General features: G+C 38.9%; 2 protein-coding genes across 2 annotated transcripts in view; both read left to right on the forward strand.

Moving 5' to 3' along the window:
* Window positions 1-16,796, forward strand: part of ntrk2a (neurotrophic tyrosine kinase, receptor, type 2a) — a 137,277-nt gene that overhangs the window by 37,589 nt on the left and 82,892 nt on the right. The window contains exon 13 of the mRNA XM_055224516.1: window positions 424-523. Within this exon, the coding sequence (XP_055080491.1) occupies window positions 424-523 (100 nt within the window). The remainder of the gene's footprint in view (window positions 1-423; window positions 524-16,796) is intronic.
* The window catches only part of hnrnpk (heterogeneous nuclear ribonucleoprotein K), a 222,739-nt gene continuing 212,714 nt past the window's right edge, over window positions 6,772-16,796 (forward strand). Inside the window, exon 1 of the mRNA XM_055224518.1 lies at window positions 6,772-6,782. The gene's annotated coding sequence lies outside the window, so the exon portion shown is untranslated. The remainder of the gene's footprint in view (window positions 6,783-16,796) is intronic.

Raw genomic sequence — 16,796 nt, forward strand, 5'->3', positions numbered from 1 at the left:
CTATATTTTAGCAATAAAATTATGTGATGGAGCTTTAAATATCATAATGTTCTCGTAATAAAACAAATACCCCTCTTATTCTGTCTAAAATCTGTAAAATGCTTTTCAAACATGTTCAGAAATGTATGTGATTATTGTATTAGTTTAGCAGTTCATATTTCTGTCTTCTATTAAATGTTTAAAATGTGTTTAAAATGTAGCGTCACAATACTAAAATTTAAAACTCTATTTTGGTAATAAGTAGTATCTAGTTTTAGTATCTAATTTTGAATACTTTGGACATTAAAATGCGCATTATGAACCAAATTTTAAAACATAAAGATAGCAGTTAGATATTTGTTCAACATCGTTCTGCCCTATTTACTACTATTTTTAATCAATTCAAATAATAAATATGCTAATTGAAGTAAACGTGTCCTTCAGGTCTATGTGGTGGTGGGCATCGCTGCAGTGGCGCTGGTCGGCTTCCTTCTCATGTTGGTTATTCTCAAATTCAGCGGGAACTCGAAATTTGGCATCAAAGGTAAGAGTTGATTTATATATTTTAGCTATTTAGACGCAACTCAAAATAACACGTTCATATTGTGGTTGTAATCTAATCCTCTGGCTGTAGCGACCGCGTTTCTGCTGTTGGATGTTGTGCATGAACTAAAACGTTACTATAGCGACACTAACACAAAATAATTACTTAGTTATCAGTTTAGTATGGGTGGGTGATATGACATTTTAAATAGTGATTTTCTGTGTAATGTCGTTCGATGTTTAAACAGACTTAGACACACCCACTTCTCCTATTGGTCAGCCCTTTATCAGGAAATGAATGACCAGTTTTGACCAATCACAGTGAAGTATGAACCGTCACTATTAGCGGATGGCTTTAGTCAACTTAAAATAAACGTAATTGTATTTTGAGAATTTAATCATTATCTGGACTATGCAGACTGTAAAACTAATGCAAAAATACCTTTTACAAATAAGGCAGCAACATTATTAAATAAAAACTAAAGACAGACCCTTTTTAGCTTTTTAGTGTCTCGGCTATAGGCCTTTAATTTCCAGTGGCCAATATTTTGTTTTGGCTGACCTGCTGTCTAAATAATACAATTAAAGGTTTATTTTGAACACTTTAATTTGACTAGTCGATAAAAAAAAAGTTAAAAGTCAAGGCTCTAAAAATACATAATTCTATTTTTTGCCATATCACCCACACCCGTATTTAACACCACTGATTTTGTCCCACAATTTCCACATATATTTTTTGTACAATAATACTGTACACTTTTACTTATTTTATGGCTGCATGCACCTTGGTTTGTTTCTGGTTTGATCCCGAATTAGTCCTGGTTTAGTCCTGGTTTAGTCAGAGTTTGGGTTCAGTTTAGGGTTCAGTTTGAGTTTGGTCCTGGTTTGGTCCTCTTCTGGTTCTGGTTTGGTCCTGGTTTGGTCCTGGTTTGGTCCCAGTTCAGTTCAAGTTTGGTCCTGGTTTAGTCCTGGTTTGATCTTGGTTAAATCCTAGTGTAGTCCTGGTTTGACCCTGGTTTAGTTTGGGTTTGGTCCTCGATTAGTCCTTGTTTAGTCCTGGTTCAGTTTGAGTTTGGTCCTGGTTTGTTCCGGGTTTGATTCAGGTTTGGTCCTGCTTTGATCCTGGTTTGGTCCTCTTCTGGTCCTGGTTTGGTCCTGGTTTGGTCCTGGTTTGATTCAGGTTTGGTCCTGGTTTAGTCCAGGTTTGGCTCTGGTTTAGTCTGGGTTTTATCCTATTTTGGTCCTGGTGTAAACTTGGGGTTAGTCCTATGCCTGTCCTGGTTCAGTCCTGGTCTTGTCCAGTTTTGGTTTTAGTCAAAGTTTTGTGACCCCTGCTCCACGTCAAATTTGTCTATGTGGAGATGGAAATAAATGAAACCTAAAACAAAACCTACACCTAGTATGAATGCAGACTTCATAGTGTATCTCTAACAGTAAACATCATTCAGTCTACACGAAACTTTATGTAAAAATGTTGTATAAGAGATTACCTATTTTAGTTTTGATTGTGTTTGAATCTCATCACTGAGTTTGTCTTTAGTTTTTTAGTTTTTTATTTAACCTTTATTTTATTTTTATTTTTCAATTCTCATTTTCAACGATGACCTGGCCAAGAAGCAGAAATTTCAACATACAACAGAATAACATCCATACAGGCAAAGACAAGACAAAACAACAACACTAAGACAGTTACTATTTTCCACTATTTACATATATACACATAGGTGAGCAGAAGTCTCAAAGAAAACCCAGTGTGTGACTGATATGAAAATATACTCTAATGACAGTAGTAGTCAAAGTGAAAAAGTCTGTATTTTAAAACATAACTCCCAAAATGAATCCAAATTACATTATAAGTGGCAAAAAACAAGGCTAAATGACTCTCCAAATTAGTTTAGCCCTGAAAAAGTGCATGCACTTGCATAAATAAATGAGTCAGTTTGAGCAGAGGTCTCTTCAGGCTGCTTTGTTTTGGCTCTGACAGATTCCACTCCCTCTGGTTCTGCGTCGGCCATGACAGCTGAGTGGCACAGACACTATTTAAGCATGAGTCTGTGAAAGCTCGCATTGCTCACGGTGCAGATGAGAAATTATAGTACAAGCGGCGTCTTTAGTCTCATTATGGCACACGAGCGCGCTGTCTATATGTGGGCCTGTTTCCCTTATCTGCACAGATTTGTAACTCTATACACCAGAAGAGATCAATTTCAAGTAAAAATATGCAGCATTAACATTCTCCTGGGGGTGAAGCTAACTAGAGGCACTGCTCTGTCTGAAGCTCTGTTAGTCAAGCTCGAACTGACTGAACTATTGAACGTTCCACCATAGACATGAACAAAAAAAAACAGGTATCACCCATCACTAGAAACAGTTAAACAGACAACGATAGATGTTTAGCTGTAGTGCTGCTATAAAACTGACTGTGCTGTCTTCTCTTGTTTCGTTTCAAACATTGCTGTTCGGATGTCAGTGCGGAGAGTAGTCAAAGGAGCAGGTTTGTGCAGTGTAAACAAAAAACTCCATGATTTGTGATGACATATACCCGCGCTGTATTCACATGCTCTATATGTTCTACACCGTATAAGCCGTATATGTGAAAGATCCCACAACATCCCCATGTGAGCGAGCATGTGCCTCATTGCTCCTCTGCTCCTCGTCTTTAAACCTGATCCGCAGGAAATGTCACAAGGGAAACAACGGTGACTGAAGCTTAAACGTGAACGGGAGACAGGGTAGAGAAGAGAGGAAGAAGAGAAGCGAGGAAGAAGAGAGGAGAGGGGGAAGAAAGAGAGGACCCATCTCTTGATTTTGAGCTAGAGTTGGTCACGACTGCCTTAACCGTAGGATTTTTTTTTTAACCTATTGTGCATGTTTTGGGTTCTGGACACTTCTCAAATACAAAAAAACCCAAAATATGACAGGGGACTGAAAAAACATCCCATATTTCTGCAGAATCATTGAGCAAATTGTACTATCCTGAGGCAAGATAAGTGTTATTTTGTTTGTAAGTGACAGTTGACCAAGGAGTTGCTCCTTTGTTTCGCATGTGTTACTGAAATAAACAAATCTGATTGGACGGCTGTGTTTTGCTCAGATTCGAGATGCGACACAGGACGTGAGGACCAGATTTTCCCGGGATTTGCTGCTCAAACAGTGAACTAGATCAGAGCATGATGAGTCTTGCATTGTCAGGACACAGGCTGAAACGTCCCCCCTCTTTCTCTTGTCACTTATCAATGATTCATCAATAGAACAGGCTCAGTTTTCTCCTTGTTCAGAAGAGCATCCCTGTCTCTCTCTCTCCTCTCTGTCTCTCCCTCCCCCTCCCTACCTCTTCCTCTCTCCCCCGTCTTCACCTCCTCTGCATCTCACTCCATCTCTCCATTCTTTGTTTTCTCACCTGATTTTCTCTCTTTTCCCTTCCTTTCTCCCCCTCTATAACTTTCTCATCTCTCTTTTCCCTCTGCACACCTCTCTCCTCTCTTTCTCCTCCTCTCTTTTCTGCACTCCACTCTCCTCTCTCCTTCCTTCAGCCCTGTTCTCTCTCTCTCTCCTCTATCCATCGATCCATACTTCACCCTCAAGGTCAGCAGTGGTCCATTTCCAGGCCAAATTCTGTACTGAGCATGTGCGAAAATACAGGAAACCCTGGACAAGTTCTTATAATGTTGAAATACGGCCCACACAGGGACACAGGGAAGGAGACACTGGACTTTTTAGTCAAATTTAAGTCAAAACGCAACGATATTTGAGGACACGAACTGTGGTTTTCAGCTAAACAGGTGAGCGGTGACTCCTCCTCAGCACCACACCTCTCGCTGCCTGTCCATTAAATGTGCTTGCCTCATCATCGAGATCGAACAAAGTTTAGATCGCGACCCATCGATCTTTGGATTTTTGGCACAGCTCTAGGTTCAACTAAGCACTAAATCAACTAAACTGCGTATATGGTATTTGAATAGCATTATCTACTGTTGCTAGTCATTTTTGGCAACGTGAATGCTAACTAGGTACATTTGCAGCTTTCTGGCGGAAAACTGTCAAAAACTGCATGTCACTGCAATGTCAAGCACTGCGTGACATCACATAAGACTGCCCTGATGAGAGGCAGGCGTTTCTGGTTACACTGGCTGCAGGGGCGGACTTTGACGAGTGGATACGTGTTTGGCCAATCACACTGTTTGAAAAATAACGCCTGTTTGTCAAGGTGAATTGTGAATTGTAGTTTCATTTATTTGTAGTGACACGGTTTAACACATTTTTTCAATATTTTTGTTTGATTTTTGTATTGTTTGTATTGTAACTTAATTCAGTACTGTACCGTTTAATGAGACCCAGCCCTAGTGGTCAAAGGGCTGACAGCACAGTTTGACAGCCTCACATTTGTCAGTCTACCCCAGGGCAGCTGTGTCTACAATGATAAAGAGCAAAGTGAACGAATAATTGAATAAATGAAAAATAATAATATGACTTATAATAAGCGACTTTCTATTGTTTTAATTGTTTGTTTCACTCTTTGATTTTCTAACTTTCTGTTGGTTAAATAAACAATTTTGTGAAGCCCTGCGAGGAAACTGCTGTTGTGATTTTGAGCAGATACAAAAATAAACTGATATCCCTCTAAAAATACTGAGCAATATCAGTCTCGTCACCACGCCCTCATCACACCTTGAGCCAGAAATAAACATAAACACGATCGTCCAATCAGATTTGTTTATTTCAGTGACACATGTGAATCAAAGAAGCTCATTGGTCACCTATCATTTACTAATAAAATCACATTTATTTCATGTGAGATTAAAGTTTACTGCTTCGATGATTGATTCTGTAGAAATTCACAATGTTTTTCAGTCCCCTGTGATATATTTTTCCTTTCTTTGTTCCTCGTAGGCAGCCATATTTGTTTTGATACAAACAGACTATGCACGTCCTTGATTGGCTAATCCACCTGTCAATCATGTCCATCTGAACTCAGGGCGGTTCATCGGTGACCAGACGCACACCTGCTAAAGCACTGAAGAAGTGTGTATTCTGGATCCCAGGCAAACTATTCCCCTCTTATTCAAATTGTAATAAAACACGCAAAACTAATTCAATTATTAGAAGAAAAAACATCTTCTGAAAAACTTTGAATAACACTAAAATGCTGTAGTCTGATTGTGTTGTATTGTGCATTTGGTTTGTTGACAGATTTGACTTTTGAGCTCAGAATAAAAGACTTGCGCTCGGGGTGAGGCCTGAGGCAGGGTTTGGTAGATTTTGTGAGAGACTCATTCAAACACACACACTGTTGCTCTGCAAAGTTAAACATGGCTCCAAAGACGTGTCTGTACCCTCCACTCATGCAGAGGGAAAACTGCTTCAGTGTTTTAATAGTCATATACACATTCAGAGGAATACAAATCAAACCTTCAGATCCATTTATCGTAAAGGTCACAGTTATATTTAGGTTATCGCTGGGTTTCAGATGACATAACAACGGTCTATAGGCCAATAATATTTAATACAGACGAGGACAGATAAAATAAATATTACATGTGATTCTTGTATTCAGTAGTTTGTCAAAGCCTCTTAGAGTATTATTCATTCATTCAGTGTTGGTAAAGTACTATTGTAGCCAAAGCTGTCTTGGGGCATACTGATGACCACAACACACACGTACACACACACCCCCCCACACCTCCCCCCCCCCCCCCCCCCCCCCCCCCACACACACACACACACACACTTGCCTAAAGACACAATGAGAGAACTTGGTCTGAGCCTTTGAGCCACTGTCGCCCCACTCAGTTCATATTCACTGACTATTTCATTCTGATCCTGAGTAATTACAGAAATATTAACCATAAGCCAAGTCATCAAATCTGCAATCTGTCCATTAAACAGCAAATTCCACCATAGACCCATTGTCCAGTTCATTTTAAACTGTTTTGAATGTCATGAGTTTCAGTTTCCTGCTTAAAGGCGACATTTTGAGGACTTTTGCCCCTTAGATAGAAAGATAGCATATTTCATTTTGAATTGTCAATAGCTATGACAGTTGTGCTATTTTTACATCCCTCTAAAACCCATGGACTGAAAACATGTAAGCCCTTATTTACGTACTAGAAAATCATAATTTGAACTGAACCCAATTAGAAAGTTATGAAGTACCATCATTTTCTAGACCAGTGGTGTCAAACTCATTTTCACCGAGGGCCACATCAGCAAAATGGCCGCCATCAAGAGCCAAATGTAACTGTTCGGCAGGATAAATATCACTAAATCTAAACAAATGTCATGTAAAATAAATGTAACTACTTTAAACTTGTTAAATAACTGTTTCTGTATTTATTATTTATTCAAGTTGCAAATATTACGTGAAGGCTAACGTTTGCATACTTAGCTCCGTGTTTGGTGTCAAAATGTCGACGTAGATTGTACCGACCGCGCCTCATAACACAAAAAACATACAGATTTTCTCCTTAAAGCACAAACTTGTATTCACCTTTAGCACCTTTCTTGAAACTGCCTTCCACGCCGACAATTTTCCTCTTCCTGAACAATTTGGGATGATTATTTGAAAATATTTCTCAGTGTCACTTGTTGGGAAAATCTCATTAGTTTATTGTCAATACACACATTAAAGCAGTATAGACTTATTTTAAAATGACAGTCAAGCCTTAATTTACCTTCTCTCAGGCCACATAAAATGACGTGGTGGGCCGCATTTGGCCCCCGGGCCTTGAGTTTGACACATGTGTTCTAGACAAACAAAAAAATCTCCTGTCTTTTTCTGCATAAAAACTCCTAACCCTGTAGTTTAGAGCTGTACAAACATGTTCTGAAATGCGATTCTTGCGTTAGTTGGTCAGTTTTTGGTTTCCTGCTGTTAGATTTATGTGGTACAGAATCAGTCCTGTCCAGATGTATTCAAAAACAAGGTCACCCGAGGATCTGCGTGTACTCTCCAGATCAGACACTGCTCAATCTCAAATGGGTTAGTGGGTTAAGATGTGCCCAATGCATTATTCAAACCTGGGGATCATGGACCGAGGAAAAATACACAACGATTTAGGTCACTGCAGTGGAATGCCCAGGGTTAGTTAAGGTGTTAACATGAGGAGTAGTATAGTTTTGATTGATGGTACAAGGTTTTTTGGTGGCTGATTGACTTGCATTCTTTGCCTCACAGTAAGAAGGTCCTGGGTTTGATTTCCAGTGGCATATGGCCTTCCTGTGTGAAGTTTGCATGTTCTGCTTATGGTTTTTTACCAAGTACTTCAATTTCCCCCATCAAGGCAAGGAAGGATTGAATTATTTGTATAGCAAAATGTGTACGCAAAGTAATTCAAAGTGCTTTACAGAATAAGAAAGATATTAAAATCACAATACAAACAAACCAAATCATAGAGAATCATTTAAAAAAAATTACATTAAAAGAAGAGTGCAGAATAAAAACCTTTTAGTCATATGCACAACTAAACAGAACCATTTTGAGCCTGGATTTAAACGCGAAACATGGAATAAACAAAATCTGTCAGAAAGCTAGGTAGCTCAAGATCGGTAGTATTCAACTTTTTTCATTCAGTGTTTTTATTGATCAAAAATGCATAAAAAAAAACATTCATGGATTCTCATCGTGAGCAGGGTCGCCTCTCCACAGACCTGACCTGTAACCTGGCCCCCTTTAGGCCTTTCTGTCCTGACAGTAAATGCAGTGTGCTGGTGTATCCGGTCTGCAGCCTTAGTTTTCCCGACTCTTGCAGAGGATGTTTTGAGCTGCTCTGTGTGTGTCCCATGTCTATCAGAGCATTCATTGTGTCCGCTGTGACATCATTTCCTGTCTTCTCTGGTCAGGCTGACCTTTAAACGCCGCTCGGCTACACGGAAGAGAAGAGAGAGAGAGAGCGTTAAAGCCCAAGAAATAGGTCTGCTTAAAACATCCGTATAAGACTATCTCCTGTCTGAAGATTTACTGGTCTTGTGGTTAGCGAATACTTTCTTAAAGAGGAGGTATTTTACTTCTGCGGGGTATTAACTGCAAACACGTAACATATTTTGATCACCATGTTACCTTTTACTGTTTTGAAAATGCTAATGAAACTACTGCACATTGCGTTAGGTTTGTGAAGTTGTAGTGTACTGTTTTGTATCACGCTTTTGTATATTTATGGGGAATTGTCGTGTGGGAGCAGGGGTGACGTAGGTTTGTGGGCGAAGCATTGGAAAGAATTTTACAGCTAAGCGTAAGGAGAGTTTGAATAGGGCCCGGGAGAGATCTCTAGATTACTGAAACATGCATGGATGATGTATAAAAACACTTCAGACTTTTTTTTTTTTTTTTTTTGACAGAGGAACAGTGTTATAACAGGAAAGAAAGTCCAAAGTTATTCCTCACTTACTTTATGCATTCTTAATTATTCACCATGATGAGTTTATAAGCACTTTTCACAACTTTCAGAGACAAGAGCCAAGTTTTGCCATCACTGCAAAGCTAACAACAATTAGGATGCTATATCTGTAAAAATGTTGCCGAAAAACATGAAAAAAACAGGTACAGGCCCCTTTAAACGTAAGGGATTGAATAATGGCAACACTTTCTGAAGCTACAGTACTGGCTCTGCTTAAAACATCCTTATAAGACTATCTCCTCTCCGAATAAAGCCGCTATTTCAACTCAATTATCATCTTCTTTTCCAGGCCTCATGGTTAGCTAATCATTACATTTGTCCATTCTTTAGCTCGTGCATTTTAGCCGACGTTAAATGGCTTTTAAATTGTCTCGCAGTGGACCAGAAGCTTATTCAGCAGACAATCTACATTTTTATGAATATTTATACTGACTGGGATGTCTGGCTTCACTGGCAACATAATGCAAATATTTGGTTGCTCTTGCGTCAAACGATAGACTTTTTATGAAATTACGACGTTATATGGACGGTATTGGATGATCTCATTTATAATTTCTTTTACAGTGCCACAAAACACTTAAAGTTTTTTTGTTTTTTTTGTGTTTTTTCAACAATATAAGCACTTAATTCCCATCGTATACATATGTCACTCTATAATGTTTTTGATGACAAGTTGGCCACCTGCGTGTTGCCATGGAGATAATTATAGTTTTGCTTAGAATGTTCTTGAATATGGCTTTAAATTTATCTACGTGGAAACAAGCGGTGCCACTAGGCCAAGCTACTGGTCATGTCTGTGGAGATTCAATCCCACTCCCAATAAGAATACATGTTTTTCAAGGGATCGTAAATGCTGCATGGGTAGGTTTAATGCCATACTCTGGAACATTTCAAGCAAAATAACAATATCTACAAGTACTCAGTTGGTAGATTGGTCCGAATCCCAACATAAACATCTTTTGTAGAGCGGTCAGATCCACTGGCGTCAGGTTGGAGGTGCGATTCCAGCTCCCACGGGTGAATACTGTTGTTGTGTCCTTGGGCAAGACGCTTAACCTAGTGTCTGCGTTCACTGGTGTGGCAAAGTGTGAGTGTATTTTTAAAATTTGACGTCTTCAAGGTTGTCTTTGCTTTTTATCTGCTTTTCGTTATAGGAGACAACACTCTACTTTTCTCTGAAGACAAGTGAAACAGTCATGTGTATAAGTACAGCTGTTTTAGATCAGACCAGACACTAAATAATGTGCTTGTTGTCAGTGCAGCGCCCCCCCGTGGACCATTCGGGAGCGCTCATGTTGTCTCCGTGTCATTCGGCCTTTGTGTCCTCCACGTGAACAAGCTGCAGAGCTGTGGGGACGGTTAATTCAGACAGAGCCAGCCATTTTCTGGGCACTGGGCTGGATGTCTTCATCATACAGACAGGCCATAACACTGGAGCTCACATTTTAAACATGTGGGACCTTAAAGAGGAGATATTTTACTTCTATGGGGCATTAACTGCTAACATATAACATATTTAGATCACCATGTTACATTTTATTGTTTTGAAAATGCTAAATTCACTGAAAACAACATATTAACATGTTTTTTTGTAAGTTTCACTTTTGTTTTTGACACTCTGAGTCCCCTTTCACAAAGCTATCACGTTACAATCAGTGTGTGTTCTTATTATACTGCACATCACATCAGGTTTGTGAAGTTGTAGTGTATTGTTTTGTATATTTATGGAAAATTGTTGTGTGGGAGCATGGGTGACGCAGGCTTATGGGCAGAGCACTGGACAAATCTTAGTGCTAAATGTAATGAGGGTTCAAATAAGGCGCGGGACAGATTGCTAAATTACTCAAACATACATGGATGAGATATAAAACCACTTCAGACATGTTTCTGACGAGTGGACGTTATAACATGGTAGAAAGCTCCAAAAAGTTGATTTTGCATAATAACCCTTTAAAGTGTAAAGTTTCACTATGTATCTTTTCAGGTGGTGGTTCAGCAATGTGTTTGTTTCCATGGAAATAAGTTTGAAAACATATCGTGGAACAGTATTAAACTTATCTATATATTTAATGGCAGGTGTTTTTATTGCTTGAAAACACATTGAAAAACTTTAACCAGGGCAGCCTCTCCACAGATATTACCAGTAACTTGGCCTGGTTGCATCGCAAAATACAAAATTAGGTTAATGTGCACTTTATTGTTTATTGTTTAAAGTTGTCTTCTATATATGACCCAGACAGGTAAGTTTAAAGCTATACTGAGGAAAATGTCAGGCAAAGCTTAACATCTCCATGGAGACGAACAGGTGAACCAGCAAAGTTACATAGTGCACCTTATGTAGATTATCACACAGGGGGTCTGCCACTTGTTTTCTCCATGTAGTCTTAATCGCTTTGTCTGAAATGTTCCACAATATGGCTTTAAACTTGTCTCACATTAACTCACTTCCAGCTGATTTTTAGCTCACAAAATACCTTACACTTGAGCAAACTTTACTGATTTACAAACTTGTCTTTCCTCTACTCTCTACTCTCTACCCTTGTTCTCCACAACAAAAGTTACATAATGCGCCTTTAAGAGAAAAGAACAACACTTGGCCTGTGCATTATGTTTCTAAGTGAGCTTGTTTTTTGTATATTCGCTGTGGTAACTTGATTTTGCGCTGGGAAAGTGATGTTTAGAAGCTGTTGAGCGCGCTGTAGCATTGTGTAAAAGGGTCATTCTTCTGTCTGGTTTTATTTTAGTGTATTTGTGCTGCGTTTGTTGCTCAGCAGGAGGGGAGGAGGAAAGCCAGGGATGCCAGAGGAGCCAGAGGAGCCAGTACTTCCCCTGTGCTCACTGCAGAATGAGACAGGATCAGAGCAGAGGTATTGATGGACGCATTGATGTCCTGTCCTCACTGAGACAGAGGACGGATTAGACTGCTCCTATCTCTGTCCTCTGCTCCTGTCAGCAACCAGGAATTTCATCTTATTTAACCTAGATCAGCACATCAGACTACCCTAAACTACTGACACTTCGCAACAACATCCCGGCGGGCGTGATGCTAACTAAAAGCACTACTTTGTCTGAAGCTCTGTTACTCAAGCTAGACTTTAATCTGAGCTGCGTTTGAACACGATCTGACCAGAAAGAGCTGACTTAGCTGGAGCTACGACAGTTGAGCCGACCCTGTTAAATGAAGTCATAAGCTAGCTAGCGTTAGCCAAGTTTTCAGTCAGTTATCTTCACATTTTTGTTGAAACACCCACACAGAACGCTCCGATTGATCACAGGTTCCTGGAAATGTGTTGTTTTCTTGAGTTTTCAGACTTGCCAGTGTTTGCTAATATGTGCGTTGTGTCACCATGGCAACTGCTGGATATTCTGCCATAGATATACATGCAGAACACCGACATCAAAGAATGAATGCAACTATATTAAATTATATTGTGCATTATAGGTCTTAAACACAGCTAATGTAATTCATCACGCTAATTGAATATCTATGGATTTCAGGATGATGCAAATGTACAGCCGTTGTCGTAGCAATTAACAATTCAAAACTAAATATTACGTCTTACGAATGGTCAACCGTCTTCACAATGACACGATATAACAGGAAGTTGACATCTATGAAATGAAAAGATGCAGTCTGTAACTTTCCAGTTGAGGGATGCGCCTGCTTGTCTCCACAGCGATGTTAATTTTTCTCCTGGAATGTTCCACAGTAAGGCATTAATTGCACATTAATTTTATTCAATTGTAAGTATTTTAATGCTTAAAAATCTCTTGAAAAACATGCATTCTTACAGTAAACAGGGTTGCCTCTCCCCAGATCTGACCCATAACTTTGCATATTCACTTGTCTCCATGGAGAAATACGTTTAATGCCATAATGTGCAACTTTCCAGGCAAAGCAATAGTGATAATAGCGATGCCTTCCACCAGAAAAGTTACATAATGCCCTTTAAATATCTTAATAAATTGTGCTAACATGCGTTTTCCTGTTAATTTGACATAGAATAACATCTGAACTGTAGCATTCAGTTGAAAACACATTGACCGAGCAAAGAAATATGATCTGACTCTACCTCTCTCCTCCTCCTCCTCCTGGGTCCTCCTTAAATCACTGCTCCAGCCTCTGTGCTTGAACTGCCCCGAGCCTGTGTGCAAACGCCAAGTATCCTCCGCTCTCCGGCTCACAACGCACTGCTGACAATGCCAAAAAAAAAACATTCTCATTATCATCTCCCAAATCAAAGATAAGATTCATGGATTTTTAATTGCTTCCAAAAACAGAACGTAGGAATGGCGGAAAAACAAAACAAAAAACACTATCCTGCGTAAATTTATATGTTTTTAAAGTCCTGTCCTGTACCAAACGCTCGTGTTCTGCTGAGACGCCCGGAGTTTATAGCTGACGAGGATAACTGCTGGACCAAACTGCAGCGCGTATAACCACAAAAGGATAAGGCCCAGTTAAAACAATGAGAAAATAGAGTCCATATAAACAGCTTCATGGAAAAGACTGAGGCAGACTGTTTTGTGGTTTATTGTTAATAAAATAAATATTACAGTAACATTAGATACACCACAGGGCTACTACATTATAATGTGGTTAAAGCTTATAAAATTCAGTCTAGAATAATGAGGGAATAATATGCAAAATGGACTTTTCAGCGCTTACTCAAAGTTATATTTTGATTGATTTTGAGTGCTCAGAAAATATGGTTTTATTGACCCCATATCTCCACCCACTGCTCTGTGTTTACTTGCGATTGCTGTACTTTCTACTCTGCTACATTTATGAACAGGACGGAAAAGTAAAAGTATTTTTTAATATCGTCTGAGACCTGCTGAAAAATCTGAGCGGTTTATTTTTAAACCAAGTTCATAATTTGAGCAAACAAAAATATACAAAGAAAAACAGCTGGGAAAACAAAAAAAAAATAAAATAAAAATACTGATTCGTATGTTTCTGTTGAACAAAATTCAACACAAATCTTTATCAAAATCAATACTTGAAATCTGAAACTGTATTAGATCTCAAAATTTGCAAGAAATACTTTTACTTTTTACTCTTTACTCTTTTTTTGAAACAGGTACTTTAATATGTTTACTTAAGTAGATTTTATCACATGATACTACATTTACTTGAGTATTTTTTTATTTATTTATTTATTGTATTTTCACTTAAATTACTAGATTGAATCCTTCTTCCTTAAAAACATGCAAAAATACAGTGAAATGCCACTGAAGAGATGATCAGTGATGCAGTTTTGTAAAGTCACTGGACCTGTTTCAGTCTTGTAGTACTACTAATACTAAATACTAAATATTTCTACAGAATATGGCTTCTGTAAATTGACTGGATACTGACTGGCTATTCTCATTTACAAAAAAAAAAGAAAAAAAAGAACAGAAACATTTTAACATTTGACACAATCTAAATGGCATCCTACTTTTTTGAGATTGACTGCTGTCCCCTGCTCCTGTCTTTTTTTATTCCTGCCCCTGCCACATGCTCCTGTCACATTACACTAACTTTGCTGCTGTCTCATTGCACCTGTCTCCTGCACCTGTCTCCTGTCTCCTGCCCCGTCTCCTGTCTCTTGCTCCTGTCTCCTGTCTACTGCCCCTGTCTTCTGCTCTTGTCTCCTGCCCCTGTCTCCTGTCTCCTGCCTCCTGCCCCTGTCTCCTGTCTCTTGCTCCTGTCTCCTGTTCTTGTCTCCTGCCCCTGTCTAATGTTTCCTGTCTCCTGCCCCTGTCTCCTGTCTCCTGCCCCTGTCTCCTGCCCCTGTCTCCTGTCTCCTGCCCCTGTCTCCTGTCTCCTGCCCTCATCTCTTTGCTCCCGTCCACATCTCCTGTCCAGGCGTGTCTGCGTGGCCGTGATTCACTCCTTGACAGACTAGTATAGTGATAATGATTTAGCTTCGGGAGCGGCGCAGGTTGGTGATGACGCAGGTTACCACGGCAACAGCAGGAGCAGCAGCGGAAGTGGAGCATGCCACGCCGCAGACCTCCTCGACAAAGAAACAAGCAAAAGCATAAATCTATCTCTCTTATACAATCCTACATGTATATACTATTTTTGAACTGTCTGGTTCACATGAGAACATCACCACTTCCTGTCACAGGCGCCATTTTGACCTGGACTTTTTCACAACATTCATTTAACTGCAGATACAAATATTACAATTCCAGCAATACTTTTCACATTTTGTAACTTTTCTTTTCATCTGCTTGTCTCTACGGAGATGATATTGCTTTTCCCATAGAATATTCTGTAGTATGGCATTAAACTTATCCATGTCATATTTGTTCAATTACAGTTGTTTTTATTGCTCAAAAATACACTGACAAACATGCATTCTTACTGTTAGCGAACTTGCCTCTCCGCAGATCTGACATGTAACAGGGCCTTGGAGTGTCACCTGTTTGTGTCCATGGAGATAAGTTTAATGCCATACTTTGGAACATTCCAGGAACATGTCCAATAATCAGGAAGTGTGCAAAGCTGCAAAACTTCGCTCTGGTCTCTTTAAAGTTGTGAAAAGTGCTTATAAACTCATCGTGGTGAATGATTAGGATGTTCTGAATGCAAAAGGTAAGTGAGGAATAACTTTGAACGACTGCAAACTCTTCTCGTTCAGTTTTTCACGTTTTTAAGGCAGTAAAAATCAGCTACAGGACTTTTAACTTTTAATATAAACAATCAGATTTGTAATTTTGGGTAGTTCTTATGGAAATTACCATGTGATCTATAAACAAAACATCTGAACGTCTTCAATGTGCGGACGATTACATTCACTATCATCCCTCATATTCCATTTGTATGCAGATTTATAATAACAACAGATCCAAAAACTTGAAATATGGCACCAGGCCTATAAAGTTTTTAAGCAGATGGTAAAATATGCAAGAACTTCACAAATTTGGCAAAACAAAACTGAAATTAATCTATGGGCCTACAGGAAAAATATTGCAACAAAAAGCTGGTGCTGTCAGCTGTTTGTGATTTCAGAGGAGAGAGGAGTCCAACCAACAATTATACGGAAAAACGACACCTCGATTTCAGACAAAAACAGCATTTAATATTATTACTCAGAGGTGAGAAAGTATCTAAAAACTGTACTCAAGGAATGCTAGTGTGACTTTAAAATAATATTACTCAAGTACAAAGAAATTACTCAAGTAAAAAAAAAGGCTTTGGGGAAACTAATACTCAAGTAAAAGTAACTTAAAGAACAACTGTCAGGACGTAACATCTGATATATAATTTGAAGTTAGTTTTATTTGGACAAAACACGAAATAATGAACAAAATCTGGTGTTTTCAAAGGTTTGGCACCAAAATGAGACAAACTAAATCATATCTGAAGAAGCACTGCAAGAAACAAACGCTCAAATCATTTTATATTTTCGACATAAAGCGTTTGTCACTTGTAGATTTACTCACAGTGGGAAGAGGAACCACACATTTTACTTAAGTAAGAGTACTGTTTGACGGCCAAATGTATTACAGTGGTCCCTTTTATTATCTAAAAATAACCCGTAATAGGCGAAATCTGCAAGGCCGTCAACTTTATTTAAAAAAAAAAAAAAATTTATATATGTTTTGCAGCTGTAAAACCCCTCACCACACACTTTATACACTTTTATCAGGCATTAACATTTTCTCACATTTCTCTCTCGTCTAAACACTCTCAAAGTTCAAACCTTCGGTGCCTTTGTCGGTGCAGAACGTTTCATCGACATTGTGGGTTTTGTCGGGGAGAAAACTTGCAAACATACAGCACTCAAGTAAGTATAACTGAGTACTACCCACCTCTGCTATTACTCTACCACTGTACAGATAAATACATACAAAAGTAAACATTAAAATGACACTTAACTGCCC

This window comes from Periophthalmus magnuspinnatus, chromosome 9 (assembly GCF_009829125.3).
Source record: "Periophthalmus magnuspinnatus isolate fPerMag1 chromosome 9, fPerMag1.2.pri, whole genome shotgun sequence".
Lineage (NCBI taxonomy): Eukaryota > Metazoa > Chordata > Actinopteri > Gobiiformes > Gobiidae > Periophthalmus > Periophthalmus magnuspinnatus.